The 14,250-nt window shown below is 48.8% G+C and overlaps 1 protein-coding gene across 3 annotated transcripts in view; it reads left to right on the forward strand.

The window, feature by feature from the left end:
- ADD2 (adducin 2) overlaps positions 1 to 14,250 on the forward strand; it is a 111,720-nt gene that overhangs the window by 71,352 nt on the left and 26,118 nt on the right. For all 3 annotated transcript variants that reach the window (XM_050754413.1, XM_050754415.1, XM_050754414.1), the window contains exons 5-10: positions 698 to 849; positions 1,294 to 1,374; positions 4,542 to 4,691; positions 6,161 to 6,304; positions 9,023 to 9,121; positions 13,694 to 13,870. In XM_050754413.1, coding sequence (XP_050610370.1) covers positions 698 to 849; positions 1,294 to 1,374; positions 4,542 to 4,691; positions 6,161 to 6,304; positions 9,023 to 9,121; positions 13,694 to 13,870 — 803 coding nt within the window. The remainder of the gene's footprint in view (positions 1 to 697; positions 850 to 1,293; positions 1,375 to 4,541; positions 4,692 to 6,160; positions 6,305 to 9,022; positions 9,122 to 13,693; positions 13,871 to 14,250) is intronic.

Below are 14,250 nucleotides of genomic sequence, written 5' to 3' on the forward strand. Positions count from 1 at the left end.
GTGCACTGCAACCTCCACCTCCCAGGTTCAAGCGATTCTCCTGCCTCAGCCTCCTGAGTAGCTGGGATTACAGGCATGTGCCACCACGCCTAGCTAATTTTTGTATTTTTAGTAGAGACGGGGTTTGACTGTGTTGGCCAGGATGGTCTCGATTTCTTGACCTTGTGATCCGCCGGCCTTGACCTCCCAAAATGCTGGGAGCCACCGCACCCATCCCTGATCTGGCTTTCTATTTTCCCTGTTTCTAAATCACAGAAAATGTTATTACATGGTGTCGTTAAAAACAATGTAATAGCTGGTTTAATGACTAGTAACTTCTTCATTAATAATAACTGATGAAATATACCCCTGTTTCCACTCAGATTTACTCTTGCTTTGATTCAGTGCCCATCTTCAGAGTTTATGGTAAGCTTGGCATTCCCAGAACCTGTGCGGCATTTCCAGAACCCTTCATTCTATGGCCTTGAGACTTGCCATGATTTTTGAGCAAAAGCTTATCTGAATGAGCAGAGTTTATTGGGCACAAATGTCAATTTTGTGGACTCCTTCCCCAGGTAAGGGTCAAAGAATGTGTAATTCCCTGCCTGGGGAAGTCTCCTGTGCAGTTTTAGTGCCAGTGAGAATTTGGAGAACACTGGAGCAAGGAAGGGGAGGGCAGATGGGCCCTGGCCCTGAGAGAACTGCACTGTTCCTGCAGATGTCTCCATGATGACACCCATTAATGACCTCCACACCGCTGACTCCCTGAACCTGGCCAAAGGGGAGCGGCTCATGCGGTGCAAGATCAGCAGTGTCTACCGACTCCTGGACCTCTATGGCTGGGCCCAGCTGAGCGACACCTATGTCACGGTGAGCAGAACACCCTGGAGTTGGGTGGGGCACCGCATGTGGTCCCACAAAACTCAAAGGGAGAACTCCTGACCCTTGGCATGGCCATGGCACTGCTGGTGACCTTTGGCCAAAATGCACTGAGCCCTGCCGAGGTTTTTAGCCACTGTGGTCATTGATAAGGCAGCCTGCCCAGCGGGCACTTCTTTGGATGGGAAGGAACTCCTGGATCGTATACTAGAGTTACCCTTGATCATAGTAAGTTTCCTTTTGTAGCTCCCTTTCCCCTGCTCCAAATAAAGGCTGAGTCCTTTTTATCTCTCATGGCTAGGGGGGAGAGATAAGAGTTCATTAGAGGAAGACTTGGGTGCAGTGGATTCAGGGGAAGAGGGGATTCAAGCACAGTGTCCTTGGAAATGTCCCCTCTCCCTCCTTGCCTCCTGAGAACGTGTGTCTTTCCTCCAGTTGAGAGTCAGCAAGGAGCAGGACCACTTCCTGATCAGCCCTAAGGGAGTTTCTTGCAGTGAAGTCACAGCGTCCAGCCTGGTGAGTACAGTCCAGCATCACTGCCCACTCCTTATTGAAATGACAGCACTCTCTCTGTTCCCACAGTGCTAGGTCATCTCCAAATTGGTCACTATTGCGCTGTGGAGCTCACAATCTGGTAGGGCAGAGAAGACACATGGAACAAACTAAGTGCCAGAGCATGATGCGACCAAGAGACCAATTGCCAGGAGGAGGCGGCAAGTGCAGTGAGAGGGAGGAGGGAGCAGAGATGGGCCTGGCATCCTCTCAGCAGACTCATGGGATGGCTACGCCTGGGATTAGACCTCAATAGTTGGGAGTGGGGGGCCTTTCTGGATAGGGGGTACATTAGAGTAAGAACCAAAGCAGCACGAGATTTGTCCAGCACTGGCACCATTAGAGATGCTTCTGGGTCCCCTTTCAGTGTTGCTCCTTTTAGATGAGGTAGAGGCTTTCAAAAGTTACTTTAGTTCAGGAAATATTTCTGGATGGGAGGAGGAAAGTGTAGAAAGGACTGTCTTCGAAGCAGAAAAGGCCCAATCCTTCTCAGATACATGGGCTGCGGCTGCTGTGCCATGTACCTCGGAGAGGAGGATGCCACCTTGGGGGCCTCTGCCAGGCTTGAGACATGCTTAGGTGTAGAGCCCAGCTACTCAGTCAAAAGTCCAGGCTCAGCAAGTCATAGAATATCTAGGTAGGGTAGGACTTCTACCATGGCCAAGGCCACTTGAGAGGCAGGAACGGAAACTGGTGCCCAGGGAGGGTAAGCAACGTGCACAAGGCTACCCAAGGAGGTGATGGCCAAGTCAGAGCTGGAACCACAGAGACAAGGATGACACAGGCTCTGTCTGTAACGTGTTCATGGTCTGGTTGGAGGAGAGAGGCGAGGTAATCAGCTATTTAAGCTCAGGGTAGAGAGTGTTCCAGTAGAGGTGAAGGAAGCTTGGGGAGCCTGGAAAGGGGCACCCTACCCCACCAGGAGCTGTAGGAGGAGGAGGGAATGAGGGAGGAGGCTTCTAGCTGAAACCATGGTACAGGAGTGGAGTCAGTGGGATGTGAACCAGTGGGGTAAGCAGACTTAGACCATGGTGGCAAGGAGAGGTTTGGCGGAGGTGACTCTGTCCTCAGCAGGAGTGCAGCATGCATCAAGCCCAGGTGCATATAAGAGCCCTGTGCATGCATTTGGGAGGACAGGTGAGTGGCCGAGTCTGACTCAAGTGTTCAGTATCTGGAGGTGATCCTGGAAGGGGATAGGGTCCAGGTGATAAATGGCATAGAAGATCTTGTTATGGTGTTTTGGCTTTATTCTGCTGGACACGCAGAGCCACTGAAGTGCAAGCAGGGGAGTAATGCAAGCAGGTTTCTATTGTAGAAAGATCACTCTGAAAGCTGTGTGGAGGCCAACTGACACCTAGGTGGGGTTATTACAGCAAGCTGGGAAGGAAATTCCAGGCTTCTGTGCTTAGTAGGCCTGGTGATCAGTTGGGTTGGGAGTGTGGAATTGAATTTGAGGAGCTGGTGGGACATTCAAGAGATGTCAGTTGGCATTTGGTTATTCTAGGTTCAGAAGAGATGCAGGCTAGAGATACAGGTTTGAGGCATGGGCATGAGATGTTTATGGAGCGTGTGTAGACGTAGGGCTGCTGTGTGTGGTTGTACAGTTTGTGCACTGCACAAGGGAGCCTGGCTAATAAGAGAAGAGAGAGTGAAATCCAACCTGTACTCCACTCACTAAGTGTGTCCTAGCATTGGGCTTCTGTTTTGAATTTGCACAAAGGCAATACCCACACATCAAGCCCTATGTCCCTGGGCTGTCCTCAAGAAGGAGTACCTGCTTTCCCATTTGTACAAAGGCACTATATGGGAGGGTGGCTGTTGTATTAGGCTGTGGAGATTCTTGAGTGACAACAGATCACACATCCAATGATGAGATATAAAATATGTAAGATCAGAGAGAGATCATCTGAGAGAGGGAATTCTAAACAGGCCACATGTCCGAGGAAGTAGGGGAGCTGGGCTAAAGGAAACTGGAGGCCAGCACTCCATACTCGGGTTTAAATACCTGAGGTGGGAGAGTTGCTGCAGCTTTTAGGGGTCATGCTGCCTTGACGTCTGTGAGATTCACTTAAAATAGGATATTGTAAGTGAAGATTTGTTGAACATCTTCCTGATGCTTCTGTATAAGCAAACGCCAGCAGCACATCCCTCCGCCCACATTAGTGTCGGTCTCCCTGCTTTGATGCCCATCTTGTCTGCCTGGGCTTTCTGGAGTGGGAGTGATGGGCAATTTGAGGAACTGCTCTGTGTGCCACATTCAGAATGTCATGGCTGCCTCAGTTTTAAGGGCTAAATTTGTGGTGAGTTTTAGAGACTATCATCTGACTTGTTAACAGGTCCAGGGAACAACTGCAGTCAGTGAAGTTAGGTTAACTCCTAGCTGCCGGGAGATTGCACTCTGGGAAGCTGGGGAGGTGTTCAGTGAGAGTGCACTGGGAGGGGCTGGCTTCAGGATTTGGATTTGTGCTGGGTGATTTGAGAGAGAGTTCTGTTTACCTTGGATTGTGGGCTTTCAGGACATGGGAAATTCTGTGATTAAATATTTTACTGCTTTTTATCCAGGAGGCAGGGGAGTGAGGGTGCAGAGTGAGGCTAGAGCTGTCATTGGTAAAGCAGCCGCAGCCTCTTTGCGCCTTATTGAGAAAGGGCTCAATGTAGACATTACTCCCCCTGGAAGGCCTCTCAGATGCTCTGCTGGGATGAAAGACTCCCCCTGTCTCTGTCTAGAGAATTCTGTGCATGACTCTTTTCTAGCACTTTGCTACCACATGTGTGGTCTGTGGATCACTTGAGAACTTGTTAGAAATGCAGGCTCTCAGGCCCCTCTCAGCCTCTGAATCAGAACCTGCATTTGACTGGGCTTTGGGTGATTCTCATGCACAGTCAAACCTGAGAAACTCTGCTCTCGCATTTCTCCTGCTGAATTACAATCGTCTGTGTTCCTGTTAGACTATGCGCTCACTGAGGGCAGGAACTGGTTTGTTTTCTTCCAACACCAAGTCCATCATTGCTCATGGTGTTTGGAATGTGTGAAGATAGGTGGGTGGCACATGCTGGGCCCACCAGCTGGGAGAGGAGTGAGGGGCCTCCGCCACCCTGTTGCCATAAGTCTCTCTTCTTCCCTGGCGCAGATTAAGGTGAACATTCTGGGAGAGGTGGTGGAGAAGGGCAGCAGCTGCTTCCCAGTGGACACCACGGGCTTCTGTCTGCACTCGGCCATCTATGCAGCCAGGCCCGACGTGCGCTGCATCATCCACCTGCACACACCGGCCACAGCAGCGGTGAGTGGGCTCCTTCTCAGCCACCCAGGGAAAGACATAAGGCAGCCGAGGTTGTAGCAATCTCGTCACTTTAAACAGTCTGGAAAGATCTAGAACTCAGGCCAAGGTGAAGCGAGAGACCTCCCAACGTGGAAACACCCAGCCTCTCCCCCTTTCTGACTACTAAAGTCATAGCATAACGTGAAGACGTGGAATGTCTGTTCCATTGTGTCCCCACCCTGCTGCATACACAAGCTGGGACCCCTTGCCCAGGGGACAGTGCCTTCTAAGTTTCTACTCAGGTCAGTCCTGTTGGACCAAGGGGTGGGGCCTGCCCCCACGAAGCCAGGCTCTGGTGAGGAGATATATTGACAGAGGACAACCAGTTGGTGGGAACCTGGACTGTGTCCACTTTCCCATAGCTCAGCGTAGGCTGAGAGTAGGGGACATTGCAAACAAAACTGAGAGGGAATAGAAAGAAGAGCCTCAAGGAGCAGGTTGTCCCCCCCGGTCATTTTTCCATGTGTGCCTAAGGCACTGCGATGTCACTTAGAAAGACGGCAGACAACCAGTTCTGGGCACTCCCCCCGAACCCCACCCTACCCTGCTGACCCCTAGGCCACACACCTACAGGGACAGAGTAGGCTGACTTGTTATCAGCCCGTTTTCTCAGCAAAGTACACTGGTTATGAGCACTCAGACCTTCCAGAATTTGGACTAAGATGTGAAGATGTATTTGTGCCGAGTATGCATCTTTGCAGAGCTCAGGGCTGAGTCAGGGCAGAATGAGTGAAGGAGGGCAAGGGTTCTTCTAAACCCCTCCATGCTCCTTGCTTAAAAAAAAATATTGCACACTCTATCCACCATGAGCAGCTCACTTTTAATAAGTGGTGGGGCAATGGGTTACAACCTGTGTTTCAACCCTGGTCCCCAGCACTTGTATTATCCCAGTCCCAGGAGCAAGAGATTGCTTTTGAGGTGGGACCTTTGTATTGGGTAGCTAATAATTTCATTCCTTTTAACATGGGACTTTTCAGTGGGCCTCTCTCTTTGTCAAAAGTCATGATCTTGTCTGCACTGAAACCAAAGCTGAGGGTCTCCAGCCTACCCCAAGAGATCTGGGCTCTGCTTACCCTAGCCTGGTGCAAACTCCACCACAGCCTACCCCTTCCCAGAGTTATATGACAAAAGCAAAGCTGTGTGAGGCAGGGGAAGTGGGAGGGGCAGCAATAGGTCTCTGGAGTGCATTCTTTCTAGCAGTTCTAAAAGGTGATATGTTGACGTGGCTGCTGTGAAAGCAGTGATGGAAAGACGCTAGAGCAAGCCACGTGACAGCACACCCAAGCCAGGTGGTGGAGGAGCCCAGGCCTTTCTTGTGCCTCCTCCCCACCCTCACCCTTCACCAGCCCCCAGAGTGGAGCTGGACCGTGCTGCTCTGAGGAAAGGGCTGGGAGGGCTGCAGGTGCTAACCACGCCATTGTCTCTCTAAGGTGTCGGCCATGAAGTGGGGCCTCCTGCCTGTCTCCCACAACGCCCTGCTGGTGGGGGACATGGCCTATTATGACTTCAATGGGGAAATGGAGCAGGAAGCCGATCGGATCAACCTGCAGAAGTGCCTTGGACCCACCTGCAAGGTTAGCTTAGCTCTTCTGGGACAATAATCTGGAGTGGCATTATCAAAAGCCATCATCACAAAAGTGACATGTGTTCATTGGACAATAAGGGAGGAAGAGAGGGGGGAAAAAAAGAAAGATCTCCCTATCCCACTACCCTGAGATTTTGCTGTGCACCCCAAATATATTCAAATTTATATTTGCAAAACTAGGATCATAAAATAAGTTGTTTTTCCCTCAGCAATATATAGTAATTACCTGGGTATGTTATTAAATATTTTCTCTAACACCATTTTAAATTATTAAATTTAATTAAATTATAGTACAACTACTCACAGACTTCATTATGTGAATAGTTGTGCTATACTTTACCTGAATACTCTTCTGTGGTTGAAGATGAGAAGGTATTTTCCAGCTAGGTGCAGGGCTCACACCTGTAATCCCAACACTTTGGGAGGCCAAGGCGGGTGGATCACCTGAGCCTAGGAGTTCAAGACAAGCCTGTGCAACATGGCCAAACCCTGTCTCAACAAAAAATACAAAAATGAGTGGGGCTTTGTGGTATGCACCTGTGGTCCCAGCTACTTAGGAGGCTGAGGTGGGAGGATTGATTGACCCCAGAAGGTGAAGGCTGCAGTGAGCTGTGATCACACTGCTATACTCCAGCCTTGGCAACAGAGTTAGACCCCGTCTAAAAAAAAAAAAAAAAAAAAAAAAAAAAAAAAAAAAAAAAAAAAAAAAAAAAAAAAAGATTTTTTTCTTTCTGAGCTTTTTCTTTATAAAAACAACACATTGATGAAAATCCTCTCAGCTAAATCTTTGTGTGAGCTTGGGATGAGTTTCTTAGGACAAGTTCCTAGGGCTGCACGGGCTAGAACTCTTACTTCATGTCGCCAAATTGCCTCACATGGTTTGTTCACCCCATGTCTAGGATATGAGAGTGCCACTTCCCTGCAGTCTCCCCAAACTTGAGTGTTGTTGCCTTTATTTTTCCACCAACTTGCAAGAGAAAAATGGAATCTTATTGTTGCTTGACTGAACTCTTGAGCCCAGTTTTATAACAGCACATAATTGGGGGTGGTTAGCTCAGTATGGCACAGCCATGGAGCTAGTCTGGGTTGATGGGTGCTTTGCCACTGTCCTGGCAAGGAATGCACTGCCCGAGTCATTTCCCACGAGTCCCTGTCTTCTCTAACACAGTGAGGCATCCCGCCTCTGTCTTCTGACGTCCTCCAGAGCGTTATTTAGAGTGTGGGGAGAGGGATGAAATGTTCACATCTACGAAGTGCTACAAGAATTTGAGAGATGGGGTATTCATTGTTTGTAGTACTTTTTGTGGGCCACAGTCATCGTCTCTTTCTGTTTCTCTGGCACTTCAGAGGAAAAAATACCAGCTGTTTTCAACAAGAGAGGATGTGATGTTGAGAGCCACGAGGCTTCAGCCCAGGCTCTGCCTGGAGACAGATCTGACACATGGATCTGTGTCCCAGCTCCCAGGCTGGTGTCATCTCATTCCAGAGAGTTCTTGAGAGTAAAACCAACGAAGAAAAGTTTCTGGCAGGGAAGATGCAGTTGGACTTTAGGGAGTTGTGCTCTTGGTACAAATTCAGTTTGGGTTCCCCGACTTTTACCTACCTTTCCCTGACTGAGTCTAAAACATTGCACTAATAGTGAGAACCCCTGGCTTCTAGTTCAGATGCTTCCCCTAATTAGCTAAGAGACTTTCAGTTTTTGTTTTTTTGTTTTTTTCTTGAGATGGAGTTTTGCTCTGTCACTGACTAGGGTGCAAATGGTGCGATCTTGGCTCACTGCAGCCTCCACCTCCCAGGTTCAAGTGATCCTCCCACCTCACCTTCCCGAGTAGCTGGGACTACAGGCAGGCATCATCACACCCAGCTAATTTTTAGGTTTTTGTATTTTTAGTAGAGATGGGGTTTCACCATGTTGGCCAGGCTGGTCTCGAACTCCTGACCTCAAGTGATCCGCCCACCTTAGCCTCCCAAAGTGCTAGGATTACAGGTGTGACCCACCACACCCGCCTGAGACTTTTAGTCTTTTCAGGCTTTTATTTTCTTCTCTGTAAAACCCATGAGTTAGATTAGAAGGTCACTGTGGCCTCTTTCTAGAGCTGTGAGATCTCAGAGCTGACAGGGCCTCATTGAGTTTATGGTGCAGAAACCTAAGGCCCAGAGCGGTGATGTGGCTCACCTGTTTCTGCAGGGCCACCTCTCAGAGAACTGCCCCCTGGGGCTTTGACTCCCACATCGACTAAGTCACAGGAGCAAGAGATGGCTTTTGAGGTGGGAACTTTGTATTGGACAACAAATAATTTTGTTCACTTTAATACGCACACCAGTTTTTCAAACTTCTAAGCTTTCTAAGGCCTAAAAACCCAAGCATTGCCTAAAGAAATGACCAAGCTATTTAGTCTGTTTTAAAATGCCTTTTCAATTTCAATTTTTAAAATGCCTAAAAACCCAGGCTTTGCCTAAAGAAACTGATCAAGCTATTTAGTCCTAGTTTTAAAATGCCTTTTCAGTTTCTCAGGGTAGATGCTTTGAGTTAAAATCCCATATTGGGTAGCTTTCGGGTATTTGATTAGAGAACATAAACAAGGAGTTGGGAGAAGGGGCCCTGGGATTGGTTGTGGAAGTTGATCTAAATAAAATGAAAAACCTCTCCCTCTTAACTAAAGTTTAGAAGACTTAAGGTTTTAATTGACTGTTTATTCCTCTGCAGATCCTGGTGCTAAGAAACCATGGAGTGGTTGCTCTGGGTGACACCGTAGAGGAAGCATTTTACAAGATCTTTCACCTGCAGGCTGCATGTGAGATACAGGTGAGCACATTCTCCTGGGAAGTGGGCCCAGGAGTGAGCTCTGACAGGGGCCTGTGGGCATATGTGGTGACCCTGTTGGCTGTGATTCAGGGAGTCTTTTGATGCCAGCCTTCTAAAGGCCTTGCCCTATTTCTCTGCCTTGGCACCACCTTATCCTGAAGTTTCACACTTAGGATTAGTTCTGTGGCTTTGAAAAATGTATCAGCATTGTCCAACAACCAATAAATACCCACTTCTTGGGAGTCAGTGCCCAGTCTGGGGAGCTGCCTGGGCTCATCAACTGGACAGTGGGAGAAACTGTAATAAGGCATAGAAATTTTTTACCATGCTCATATGTTACATGGGGTATAGCCTGTTTGCACCTATGCCTAACGGACACACAGATAGGTTTTTTTTTTTTTTTTTTGAGGGGAGGGGGTTGGTTCGCAAAGGCCAGGAACATGGTCAAGTCCAGAAAGAGAAGCGGAAAGCAGGCCAATCGGAGTGTTGATGTGGCAGCCTTAATAGCCAGGGCAACCCCAAATGATGTCCAGGAAGCTGTCATGGAATCCCTAACTGGGAAGGAATGGAGATGACAGGCGTGTCAGTGATCAGGGAACCCCTTAGAGGAGTTGGTGGAGAAGCAGTAGGAAAACAGACAAACCTGTAGTTGTTTTTTGTTTTTGTTTTTTTTGTTTTTGTTTTTGTTTTTGAGACGTAGTTTCGCTCTGTCACTCAGGCTGGAGTGCAGTAGCACGATCTTGGCTCACTACAAGCTCCACCTCCCGGGTTCACCCCGTTCTCCTGCCTCAGCCTCCCTAGTAGCTGGGACTACAGGCATCTGCCACCAGGCCCGGCTAATTTTTTGTATTTTTAGTAGAGACGGGGTTTCACCGTGTTAACCAGGATGGTCTTGATCTCCTGACCTCGTGATCCACCTGCCTCGGCCTCCCAAAGTGCTGGGATTACAGGCGTGAGCCACCACGCCCGGCCACAAACCTGTAGTTGTATAGACAACAAGGTGGTGTTGGATAAGCCAACCACACACTTTTCAATGTGGCAAGTTGGTCAGGAGCAGGTAGGGGGCCTTGCACAACCCTGAAAAGACCTTATTAACCAAACCAGGCTGACCGGGCTCCATTCTCCCCACTCTGGGCTGTGTGCCCTTGGATAGAGGACTTGCCTTGCTTGAGCCTCTGTCTCCTCAACTGTAGACGTGGGGCCCAGCGAGTTGCTGTGAGGACGCAAAGAGGGGTGTTGCTGATGATATTTTTAGGACTCAACTGACATATAGAGGCCCGTTGCTCCTGGATGAGTCAGCTCTTCGCCCAACCCCTTGGTGTCCTGTCCGCCCTCTCCTGGCCGGCCTAGGCAGAGCATCACCCAGAGGAAGAGGTCTTTCTCTTGGAGGTACTCTGGGGAGATTGAGATCTGCCTGGAAAAGTCACTGGTGGAGGCTCTGCAGTGGGACCTTTTCAGTCATTTTTAGAGGGTATGTGGTGAGGACAGCTGTGAAGATAATGATGAGGAAGTGTTAGAGGCAGTGGTCAGAACAGGAGCAGGTGGACACAGACCCAGCTGGTGCCTTTCTGATGTGATGTGGTGCCCCCGCCTGCTGCCCAACCAAAGATTCTGGCCCTGAGCTCTGACCACTGACTGGTGGAAGAATCTGGTGGAGCCTCTGGGATACAGGGAAGCTACTCTCCCTTTCCCACATCTGAACTCTTAAGAGCTCCCTATCTTCCTTCGGGAGAAGAGTCTTCAATAAGAAAATATCTCCTGTAAAAACATCATCTCTGCAAAGATAGCTCAGCCCTAAAAATGAATGGAGAGGGATGCCCACGTGTCGCACCACCCCACATGGTAAAGTACGCCTCTCCCAGGGTGCAGGCCCCCAGAAACAGTTTCTGGACAGTGTAAAGGGCAGAACTGCGGGCTTCTGTACCTCACAGCCCCACTCCCCCAGTTGCTGTCACTTTCTTTTCAGGACTGGTTTGCTCAGACCTTGTTACAGGACCTCAGGCAATGCAGACGGATAGCCCCGGGAAAGCTCCAGTGACCTTTTTTTTCCTCCCTGCTGGTAGAGCAGAGAGGCTTCTAGAGGCGGGAATAGAGCTGGAAGATGTGGAAGAAAAAAGCAGGAAAACCTAGAGGAGGCGTGGGCGGATCAGGGCATGAAGAGCCTAGGTAACAGCGACTGCAGGTGCCGCTGGGAGCACAGCCCTGGCCAGGTCATTTTTGGGTGAAGCGGCCAGCACTGAAGCTCTGTTTCCATTGTGGGCCAAGTTTTCTCCCTTGGTGACCTTGGCAAACAAGCGAACGTGGCTATGGTCATGTTAGCAGTTCAAGGCTGAGAGCCTATTTATTTCTCCTGGGGATGGTGTTCTCTCTGCTCCCCATCAATTTGGGGTTCCGGGAAACTGGGTCATCCCCCACTGAGAATGGCAGCTCCCTGCTCTGCCGACAGGCAGATGGGAAGAAGCTCAGGCAGTTCTTCTCCATCTGCTACCCATCACCATGGAAACCGGGGGAGGAAGAGGGAGGTGGGAGGAGGCACCTCTTACAAGGTTGTGGGCAGTCTCTCCCTCTCTTCCTCTCCGTTAAGTATGGGTCCCCAGGGAATAGCGCTTCTCAAAATTCATTCATCAGAACATTTATATGGCACCCCATATGTACCAGGTGCTACACTAAGTGCTTTAGATGTATTACCTTAAAGACTTCTCATAAGGTAGGTACTGCTATTTTCATTTTAGAGAAAACTGAGGCACACAGATGGTAAATAGCTGCTAAAAGTCACATAGTTGGTAAGTGGCAGAGCCAGGATTCAAACCCAGGCAGCCTGGTGCCTAGGTCCGTGCCCTTAAACATTACCTGGAGAAGCGCTGCCTCACCAGGCTGTGAGGGGCAGTGGGAGAGGTCTGTCTGTCCTCCGCTAGACGCATGGCTTGGATGAGAAGGGCGTAGATAATATTCTTGCTTCCTTCTCTTCACAGGGTGACAGGGGTCACCTGGGAAGGCTGTCTGGCTGACCTCAGAGAAGTAGCACAGGGGCATTTGTTAAATGATGAATTTAACACACTCTAAGGTCTGTCCCTGATCCTCTTGGGTTCATAGACCTGTATTTGTCAGCAGGTTAAACTGGATTTTTTCATTTCCAGTAAAAAGTAACTGTCATAAAAGTACTGAAAGTTTGTGTAATTAAAGCAGTTTCCCATAACAAGCAGGCTAACACGGGATATCATATCTTATTCGGAATGCTAACATAATAATGTGCAGTGCAAAACACCTGTCTCACCACCTGGAATATTCACAAGCCACTGTCCCTTTATGTAGCTGGATTTATCATCCAGGAAGCCAGACCCTAACCAATTATATCTGAGTAGTAGATACATGAGGGTAAATAGAATGTACCATTAGATGAGCATGGAATTAAAAAAATAAGAGGATTTGTTAGATTAATGAGTGTTTTTTAGGATCATTCTAAAATTGCCTACTGTATACACACACCTCTTATCCTAATACTCAGAGTCCATTGCCTACAACCACTTGCATTGCCCTCCCCATGTAGCCTTGACAATGGGACAGACAATCTAAGTCCATGAGTGAGAACTCTCACCCCTGCACAGCGCTTGGCTGTAGGCATTTTATCTGTCTCCTTTTTCTGGGCTTCCTTGACTGACTAACCCCATTGTGGAGAATGTATTCTTCCTTTGGACCTGTGAATTCATCCCATGAGGTTACAAATAAATTTCATTGGCTTGGGAGCCAGCCTATTTCTTTCAGGTGACTTTTAAAAAAATATAGGAGAGGTCAGCCATGGTGGTTCATGCCTGTAATCTCAGCACATTGGGAGGCCAAGGCAGGTAGATTGCTTGAGCCCAGGGGTTCGAGACCAGCCTGGGCAACAGGGCAAGACCCCATCTCTACTAAAAATACAAAAATTAGCTGGGTGTGGTGGTGTACATCTGTAGTCCCAGCTACTCAGGAGGCTGAGGTGAGAGGATAACTTAAGCCTGGGAGGTTAAGGCTGCAGTGAGCTGAGATTGTGACACTGCCCTCCAGCCTGGGCAACAGAGACCCTGTCTCAAAATAAAAATAAAAAACATCGGAGATATTTCAAACATACAGAAAAATGCAGAGACTAACATAATAGACACCCATACTTACCACTCAGATCAAACATATTCATAACCTCTGGCTTCAAATCTTGAAGAAACAAAATACTACAAACAAGAACTGAAGTCCCCTTTGAAGTCCTTTCCAGTCTCATCTTCCCTCCCTCCCTAGATATAATCACAATTCTAGGTTAATCTGTATCCCAGGTAACTTTAAGTCCTCTGTTTTGTTTGAGTCTTAAGGTTTAACGCTTGCTATTTCATTCTTTATAATCTCTAAGAACTGGCATCAGGAAATAAACTAATAGCTCTTTTCTTGGAAATGGGTGCATGCCTATCAAATGTGGGTGGCTCTTTCTCAGTTTGGCCTCTAAGTTCTCCTCTGTGACTCCCCACTCTCTCATCACATATAGGAGCATACGTAAGTGCAAGGTACTCGTGTGCACATGGGCTGAGGGCTCTCTGCTCTTTGCTACAGGTGTCGGCTCTGTCCAGTGCCGGGGGAGTGGAGAACCTCATCCTCCTGGAGCAGGAGAAGCACCGGCCCCACGAGGTGGGCTCTGTGCAGTGGGCCGGGAGCACCTTTGGGCCTATGCAGAAGAGCCGACTGGGGGAGCACGAGTTTGAGGCCCTCATGAGGATGCTGGACAACCTGGTGAGTCTGCTGACATTGCCCTTCCAGACCAGTCCATTGAGGCTTAGCCCCCTGGAACTAGGAATTACAAGGCATCGGGTGGGCACAAGAACGGCCAGCATCACAGTTAGGTTGTTGAAGCCTCGTTGATGGGAAATTTGATTTAGAATGTGTGGTTATTCTAATAGTAGTTGAATTTTTGTAAACTGTGGACTTTGCCACCACCAACTAAGTGCTGTGGATGTTGTCATATCTGCAGAGTCCTCTATGAAAAGTTGTAGTCTAGGCCGGGCGCAGTGGCTCACGCCTGTAATCCCAGCACTTTGGGAGGCCGAGGCAGGTAGATCACGAGGTCAGGAGATTGAGACCAGCCTGACTAATGCAGTGAAACCCCGGCTCTA

This window comes from Macaca thibetana, chromosome 13 (assembly GCF_024542745.1).
Source record: "Macaca thibetana thibetana isolate TM-01 chromosome 13, ASM2454274v1, whole genome shotgun sequence".
Taxonomy (NCBI): domain Eukaryota; kingdom Metazoa; phylum Chordata; class Mammalia; order Primates; family Cercopithecidae; genus Macaca; species Macaca thibetana.